The sequence below is a fragment of the Leucoraja erinacea genome, unplaced genomic scaffold (assembly GCF_028641065.1).
Source record: "Leucoraja erinacea ecotype New England unplaced genomic scaffold, Leri_hhj_1 Leri_367S, whole genome shotgun sequence".
In the NCBI taxonomy this organism is placed as follows: Eukaryota; Metazoa; Chordata; class Chondrichthyes; order Rajiformes; family Rajidae; genus Leucoraja; species Leucoraja erinaceus.
In genome coordinates, this window is record NW_026576268.1 from 75,695 (window position 1) to 84,644 (window position 8,950).

Below are 8,950 nucleotides of genomic sequence, written 5' to 3' on the forward strand. Positions count from 1 at the left end.
GTCTTACCAAGTTTGTATGTTCTCCCCGTGACCTGCGTAGGTTTTCTCCAAGATCTTTGGTTTCCTTCCACATGCCAAAGACGCACAGGTCTGCAGCTTGCTTGGCTTGGTATCAATGTAACGGTCGTGTCAGTGTGCGGGGATCGCTGTTCGCCGGGGACTCGGTGGGCCGAAGGACCTCTTGTATCTCTAAACTCCGCTGTATCTCTAAACTAAACCAAACTAAAATACTGGAGGAACTCAGCGGCTCAGGCAGCACCCCTGGAACCAATGGACAGGGGTTTTGGGTCAGGGCCCTTCCCAATGTAAATCACCTACCCATGTTCTCCACAGATGCTGCCTGACCCATCTTAGTTAGTCCCACTCTCTGTGAAACATAGAAACATAGAAATTAGGTGCAGGAGTAGGCCATTCGGCCCTTCGAGCCTGCACCGCCATTCAATATGATCATGGCTGATCATCCAACTCAGTATCCCGTACCTGCCTTCTCTCCATACCCCCTGATCCCCTTAGCCACAAGGGCCACATCTAACTCCCTCTTAAATATAGCCAATGAACTGGCCTCAACTACCCTCTGTGGCAGAGAGTTCCAGAGATTCACCACTTTCTGTGTGAAAAAAAGTTCTTCTCATCTCGGTTTTTAAAGGATTTCCCCCTTATCCTTAAGCTGTGACCCCTTGTCCTGGACTTCCCCAACATCGGGAACAATCTTCCTGCATCTAGCCTGTCCAACCCCTTAAGAATTTTGTAAGTTTCTATAAGATCCCCTCTCAATCTTCTAAATTCTAGAGAGTATAAACCAAGTCTATCCAGTCTTTCTTCATAAGACAGTCCTGACATCCCAGGAATCAGTCTGGTGAACCGTCTCTGCATTCCCTCTATGGCAATAATGTCCTTCCTCAGATTTGGAGACCAAAACTGTACGCAATACTCCAGGTGTGGTCTCACCAAGACCCTGTACAACTGCAGGTGAAACGCCACCTATCCATGTTCTCCACTGATGCTGCTTGACCCGCTGAGTTCCTCCAGCACTTTGTGTTTAACCTATCTGGGTTAATACTTAATTTACGGGTGGGATCTAGCAATAGTGATACTACACAAAACAGGCCCTTTGGATCCATACTGTCCAACACCACTGATCCTTCACTGATCTCATTGTATTCTCCCCCACATTCTCATTGAATTCACCCCCAGATTCTACATTTACAGGTTTCCAAAAATGATTGCAGGAATGTGTGAGTTAACGTATGATGAGCGTTTGACAGCACTGGGCCTGTACTCGATGGAGTTTAAAAGGATGAGGGGAACCTCATTGAAACTTACCGAATAGTGAAAGGCCTGGATAGAGTGGATGTGGAGAGGATGTTTCCACTAGTGGGAGAGTCTAGGACCAGAGGTCACAGTCTCAGAATTAAAGGACATTCCTTTGGGAAGGAGATGAGTAGGAATTTCTTTAGTCAGAGGGTGGTGAATCTGTGGAATTCTTTTCCACAGAAGGCTCTGGAGGCCAAGTCAGTGGATATTTTTAAGGCAGAGATAAATTCTTGATTAGTGCGGGTGTCAGGGGTTATGGGGAGAAGGCAGGAGAATGGGGTTAGGAGGGAGAGATAAATCAGCCATGATTGAATAGCGGAGTAGACTTGATGGCCCGAATGGCCTACGTCTGCTCCTATCACTTATGACCTTACATTGCACCTACATCTGGGGCGGCATGCTGGCGCAGCTGTAGAGTTGCTGCCTTACAGCGAATGCAGCGCCGGAGACCCGGGTTCGATCCCGACTACGGGTGCTGTCTGTACGGAGTTTGTATATTCTCCCCGTGACCTGCGTGGGTTTTCTCCAAGATCTTCGGTTTCCTCCCACACTCCAAAGACGTACAGTTTGTAGATTAATTGGCTTGGTCAATGTAAAAATTGACCTACCTGGTATAGGATAGTGTTAATATGTGGGGTTCGCTGGTCGGTGCGGAGCGGGAGGGCCGAAGAGCCTGTTTCCACGCTGTATCTTTAAACTAAACTACACACCAGGGACAGTTTACAGAAGCGAATTATTCTACAAGCCCGCACGTCTTTGGCGTGTGGGAGGAAACCGGAGCACCTGGGGGGGATGCCACGCAGGTCACGGGGAGAACGTGCAAACTCCGCATCGACAGCAGCCGAGGTGAGGATGGAAGCGGGGTGTCTAGGGCGGTGTGGCAGGGGCTTTGTGGGGGCAGGGATGGTAATGTTCTGCCCCTTTACCCTGGTGTCCCTGTCTGTAGGAGAGAGCCACTGACGACAGCAAGGAAGTGGAGAGTTTCCAGCAGCTGCTCGGAGCCCGCACGCAGGTGGGACGGGACTGGGGGACTGGTTGTGATCAGATGGGACAGCAGTGGGGTGATGGGATGGGATGGGTCCGGTTAGGGTTTGGTTTGGATGGGATGAGATGGGACGTGTCTGGATGGGATGAGATGGGATGGGACGGGTCTGGATGGGGTCAGGCCAGGTGAAGGTGGGGCAGGACGGGACTGCGATGGGAGGGAAATGATGGGGGCGGGTCTGGTTGGGATGGGATGGGATAGGACTGGGTGAGATGGACCTGGTCAGGGCGAGATGAGATGGAGCTGGGTGGGGATGGGATGGGCTCAGAGTGCGGATGGCTGGGTGGGTGAGTGAGTGGGTGCGAGAGTGGGTGGGTAGCTGGATTGATGGGTGAATGAGTGGGTGGGGGGGTGGCTCGGTGGGTGAGTAGGTGGGGGGGGGCTTGGGTGGGTGAGTGGGGGGTAATGGGTTGGTGGGTGGTGTGGTTTGAGTGGGGGGCTCGGTGGTGTGTGAGTGGGTGGGTGGGGGGCTCGGGTGAGTGGGTGGGTTGGTGGGTGGGTGGTTGAGGGGGCTCGGTGGGTGTGTGAGTGGGTGGTGGGGGGTCTCGGGTGGGTAGCTGGGGTTGGTGGGTGGCAGTGAGATGACCGGGCCCTGACCTAACGCGGCCCCCCGTCCCCGGCAGGAGTTTATCGAGGAGATCCTGTCCCCCGCCGTTCGGCGGGATGATGGCCTTTGTGTGAAGGAGGCAGAGGGGCTGCTGCTGGAGAAGGGGGGCAGGTGGAAGGAGCGGCTCAAGGCAGGAGGAGTGAGTGGGAGGTGTGGGGGGAGAGAGGAGCGGCTCACCCTACCCAACCCCACCCGCGAAGCTCCCTCACTCCGCCCGCCGCTGCCTCCACACCTCCCCCCCTTGTCTCTCTGACCCCCCTTTCGGCCCTGACCCCCCCCCCCCCCCCACTCTCTCAGTCCCCCCTTCTCTGACCCCCCCCCCTCTGTCCCCTCCTCCCTCTGTCCCCCGCTCCCTCTATGTCCCCCCTGTGAACCCCCTCCCCACTCTGCCCCCCCCCTTCATCCCTAAATCGCCCCCCTAACTCTCTGACCCCCACCCCCTCTCTGACCACTCCCCCCCCGCTCCTTCTCTGACTAAATAAATTCCTCCTCATCTCCTAAATGGAACATGTCTCTGACCCTCACCCCCTCTCTGGCCCTCCTTCGTCTCTGACCACCCACCCCCTCCTTCTCTGGCCCCCTCTCTCTCACTCTGACTCTCCCCCTCCCTCTCTGCCCCCCTCCCTCTCTGCCCCCCCCCCCCTGTCATATATAACCCCCCTCTCTCTCTCTCTGCCCTCCCCACCCCCAGGGCGTGCGGTGACACTGGTTCGGGGCTTTGCCGGCTCCTGGAAGCAGTCAGTGGAGGGACTGAGTCAGGACGTCATGCGATCCTTCACCAACTTTAAGAACGGAACCGGCATCATACAGGTGGGTGGGTTGGTGAGTGGGGGCAGAATTACCCCCCTCCCCCTTGCCCCTCCTCAATGCATGGGCTTCATCTGGGAGGATGGTGGCAGAATTACCCCCCCCCCCCCACCACACCAACTCCATCCATTCCCCCATCCCTTCCTGGTGGGGGGGGGGGGGTAATTTACAGTCTGCCACCCCCCATCCATTCCCCATCCCTTCCTGGGGGGGGGGGGGGGGAACTGGAGGGAAGGAATGGGAAAGGGAAACGGAGGGGGAGGGAAAAGATAGCGGAGGGGGGAGGGGGCACAGGAGCATGGGATGGGAGTGGTGGGTGCATGGGGAAGGCTGATGACTCTGGGGAGTAATATCCCCCCCTCCGCCTCCCCCCGCCTTCTCCTCCTCTCATGTCCTCCCCCCCTCCCACTCTCTCCCCCCTGGGTAGCCCCTCTCTCCCCATCTCCTCCCCATTCTTTCTCCCACATTCACACCCCCATTCTTCCCCATTTCATCTCACCCCGACTCTCTCCCCACTATTCCCCCTCCTCCTTCTTCCCCTCTCACCCCCACTCTTCCCCCCTCTCCTTCTTCCCCTCTCACCACCCCACTCATCCCCCCTCTATCCCCTCCCCCATTCTATCCCCCTCTCACCCCCACTCTTCACCCCTTTCCCTCTCCCCTCTCTCACCCCCACTCTTCTCTCCCTCTTCCCCTGTCACCCCCACTCTTCTTCCCCTCTCCCCCTCCTCATTCTCTACCTCTCCCCTCTCTGCCCATCCTCTCCCCCCCCCCCTCCCTCCACACAGGGAGCACTGACCCAGCTGATCCAGTACTACCATCGCTTCCACAAGGTGCTGGCACAGCCGCCATTTAAAAACCTGGCCGCCCGCTCCGAGCTCATCAACATCCACCACCTCATGGTGGAAGTGAAGAAACACAAGCCCAACTTCTGACCCCCTCCCCGGGCTGCCTGCCCGACCCGACCCGACCCTCCCTCACATCCCTTCTCGACCCCTCCCCTCTCTTCTTTGTCTCTCCTCTCTTCTCACTTCTCCACTCTTCTCCCTACTCACTCCTCTCTTCTCCTCCCCTCCTTTCTTCTCCCTTCTCTTTCTCCTCTCGGAGAGGGGGAGGCCCCTCTCTTCAACTTTCTCCTCTCCCCTTCCCACTGTGCAGTGTCTCTTCTCTCCCCAGTCTGTCTCTCTTCTTCCATCTCCTCTCTAACATATTAACCTCTCTCTCTCTCTCTCTCTCTCTCTCTCTCTCTCTCTCTCTCTCTCTCTCTCTCCCTCTCCCCCTCTCTCCCCTCCCTCTCCCTCTCCCTCTCTCTCTCCCTCTCCCTCTCCTCTCCCTCTCTCTTTCTTCCTTCCCTCTCCCTAACATAATATTAATTTATCTCTCTCTTTCTCTCCAACACAATATTAACTTTCTCTATTATTAACACGCTAGATTGCGGACTGTAGGAGTTGAGGCCGTTGTGTGTAAGGCTGCTCTGCCTGCTGTCCGCCCTTTCACCCTTCTTTATGTTTATTTTTAGTCCTGTTAAAAAACAAATGTTAGTTGGAGGTCTTTTATGTGGGTGGGGGAGGGGGAACTTTATTTCCTAGTCCCTACCTGGTCGGAGAGGCAGCTTCCCTCCGAGCTGCTTCTTCGCCCCTTGCTCACGGCCTACCTTCGGAGTGGAGCGGCATTTCCTGTCGGGACCGGCCGGCACCCCAACTTCGGCGGCGGCACAGCGCTGGGACACCATCACAGACCGGGTCGCCTTGCGGTAATCTCCGGAGTGCTGTGACCGCTGACTCCAACATCCGAGAAGCTGTAGCTGCGGGCGTCCAGCCTCAAGCGGGCAGCGCTGGATTTAGAATACCGCGGAGCCTGCGATACGAGATCGCCAGAGTCGGAGCTCCAGCCAACGCAGCCTGAGGACTTCAGGAGCCGCGGTCTCCGGGGAGGAAGCGGCCGCTCCAGGCATTCCAAGCCGCTGGGGAGTGTTCCATCTTCCCGGCAAGATGGCCTGAAAACATCGGACTGGCTGCGGAGGCCACAAATAGGCCCCGACCTCGGGTGATCACAGAGGAAGAGGACTGAACATTTTGGTGCCTTTCCCCACAGTGGAACATTTTGATGTTCATGTTGAATTCTATAATGTGTTGTGTCATTTTTTTTCTTTTTTTTTTCCCCTATGGATGTACGGAAACTGAATTATTTCTTCTATGTAAAGCACTTTGGTTTCAACGCAAGTTGATTTAAACGTGTTATATAAATAACACTTTTTCCAGCTCACCTTCCTTCTCCTACCCCATGTCCCTCTCTCTCTGTCACCTTCCTTCTCTTCCCATTGCCCTTCTCTCCCTCTCTCACATTCCCTCTCTCCCCCTTCATATTCCCTCTCCCTCACACCCGGACTAGGAGTGTACTGAACTGGAAACCCGGACTAGGAGCAGACTGGACTGGACTACACTTGGACCAGGACTGGACACCCGGGCTAGGAGTGGACTGGATTGGACACCGGGACTCGGAGCGGGATCGTGGTCAGGCTCTGTTCTGCTGCAGGGAGGTGGTGCAATAATTAAAACAATGGAAACATTCTGTTGTCCAACTGGTGTCTCTTTGACTGTGGTGGGGGGTGGGAGTCAGTCTGAATCTCAGTCTACCTCACCACACAAGGGGGACGAGTTGTACGCTTTGATAGCCAAACGGAACAAGGATCTCCTGTGGCGTTCTGTGCTGCATCTTGGTGGAACTAGTCTCTTAACCATATACCAATTACAGCACGGAAACAGGCTATCTCGGCCCTTCTAGCCCATGCCGAACACACTCTCACCTAGTCCCATCTACCTGCACTCAGACCAAAACCCTCCATTCCTTTCCTGTACATATACCTATCCAATTTTTAAATTATAAAATCGAACCTGCCCCCACCACTTCCACTGGAAGTTCATTTCACACTGCTACCACTCTGAGTAAAGAAGTTCCCCCTCATGTTACCTCTAAACTTTTGTCCCTTAATTCTCAAATCATGTCCTCTTGTTTGAATCTTCCCTACTCTCAATGGAAAAAGCTTATCCACGTCAACTCTGCCTATCCCTCTCATCATTTTAAAGACCTCTATCAAGTACCACTTAACCTGCTGCGCTCCAAAGAATAAAGACCTAACTTGTTCAACCTTTCTCTGTAATGTAGTTGCTTAAACCCAAGCAACATTCTAGTAAATCTCTGTACTCTCTAGTTTGTTGACGTCTATATTACTAAAACTCTGTTCTTGACGGGTTTCGGCATTCTGTGCTGCGGTTTCCGAGAGTACGCCGCCACCTACGGCCGTCATTTTTGGCCACCTCGCTCAGAGCCCCCCTCCGCCGCGTGTGTGCCGAGGATTTTTCCCGTCGTTGAAAATTTACAGAGATATTAATGTTTTTTTACAACATTCCCCATTCTCTCTGCTGCCCCTGCTGGAGGGAGGGGGAGCGACTATAAAACCAGGAAGTGGTGTGCCTCAATCACTCTGCAAGTGGTGTGCCTCAATCAGTCTCTGCAAGTGGTGTGCCTCAATCAAAGCTTTGAATGACACTGACAAATGTCTACAGCACTGTGAGCACCCTTAATTTGGTTTGAAAATGAAAATATGGTTAGAGGTAAAAAAAAAGCACTGCCTGCAAATAGTTGTTTGGGTTTGGGTTGAAGTAAAAAGGCACTCTCTCTCTCCTCCGCCCCTCCATCTCCTCTCGCCCCTCTCCTCTCTCCCCCCCCCCCCCCCCTCCCCTCTCCCCCCCCCCCCCCTCTCCATCCCACCCCCCCCCCTCCTCGCCTCCCTCCCTCTCCTCCTCCCCCCTCTTCCCTTACTCCCCCCCCCTCTCTCTCCACCCACCCCCCTCTCTCTCTCTCTCTCTCCTCCCCCCTCTCTCTCTCTCCCCTCCATTAGTGGGAGTGCAGGGGGGGTGGGGTAGTTAGTGTGTGACGCTGCATGCCGCCTCCCCCCCCCCACAACCACACATTGGGGGAACAGACCCAACGGGTCTGCACTTGGTCTAGTCTTTCCTATAATTTGGCGACCAGAATTGCATAGAAACATAGAAATTAGGTGCAGGAGTAGGCCATTCGGCCCTTCGAGCCTGCACCCCCATTCAATATGATTATGGCTGATAATCAAACTCCGTGACCTGTACCTGCCTTCTCTCCATACCCCCTGATAGCTTTAGCCACAAGGGCCACATCTAACTCCCTCTTAAATATAGCCAATAAACTGGCCTCAACTACCTTCTGTGGCAAAGAATTCCACAGATTCACCACTCTCTGTGAAAAATGTTTTTCTCATCTCGGTCCCAAAAGACTTCCCCCTTATCCCTAAACTGTGACCCCCTGTTCTGGACTTTCCCAACATCGGGAACAATCTTCCTGCATCTAGCCTGTCCAATTCCTTAAGAATTTTGTAAGTTTCTATAAGATCCCCCCTCAATCTTCTAAAATCTAGCGAGTACAAGCCGAGTCTATCCAGTCTTTCTTCATAAGAAAGTCCTGATATCCCAGGAATCAGTCTGGTGAACCTTCTCTGCACTCCCTCTATGGCAAGAATGTCCTTCCTCAGATTAGGAGACCAAAACTACGCAATACTCCAGGTGTGGTCTCACCAAGACCCTGTACAACTGCAGTAGAACCTCCCTGCTCCTATACGGGACCTGGATGTGTGGTTGAGGAACTGGTGCACGGGGCAGGGATTTAGATTCTTAGATCACTGGGATCTGTTTTGGAGTAAGGGGGAACTGCACAAAAGGGACGGATTTCATCTTAACAGGTGGGGGACCAGCATTCTGGCAGGCAGGTTTGCCACTGCTACATGGGTGGTTTTAAACTGATTAGGGGGTGGGGGGGGGGTGTCAAATGGAATAGTCGAGGATGGAGTTAAAGGGAAAGGGTTTCTTAAATGTGTGAGTGGAGAGACAGAGGGGTGTAAAATGAGGGTAGAAGCAATAGGTACCAAGGTGAAATGTGGCAGGCAGACAAATCCAGGGCAAAAATCAAAAAGGGCCACTTTTCAACATAATTGAATAAGGGGTAAGAGTGTTGTAAAAACAAGCCTAAAGGCTTTGTGTCTCAATGCAAGGAGCATTCGTAATAACGTGAATGAGTTGAATGTGCAGATAGCTATTAGTGATTATGATATAGTTGGGATCACGGAGACATGGCTCCAGGGTGACCAA

General features: G+C 53.7%; 1 protein-coding gene across 1 annotated transcript in view; it reads left to right on the top strand.

Moving 5' to 3' along the window:
- The window catches only part of LOC129693611 (vacuolar protein sorting-associated protein 52 homolog), a 39,063-nt gene extending 34,003 nt beyond the window's left edge, over window positions 1-5,060 (top strand). Inside the window, 6 exon segments of the mRNA XM_055630404.1 lie at window positions 2,261-2,326; window positions 2,983-3,006; window positions 3,008-3,034; window positions 3,037-3,118; window positions 3,658-3,776; window positions 4,562-5,060. Of these exon segments, the coding sequence (XP_055486379.1) occupies window positions 2,261-2,326; window positions 2,983-3,006; window positions 3,008-3,034; window positions 3,037-3,118; window positions 3,658-3,776; window positions 4,562-4,708 (465 nt within the window). The 3' untranslated portion in view covers window positions 4,709-5,060.
- Window positions 5,061-8,950: the final 3,890 nt, after the last annotated feature.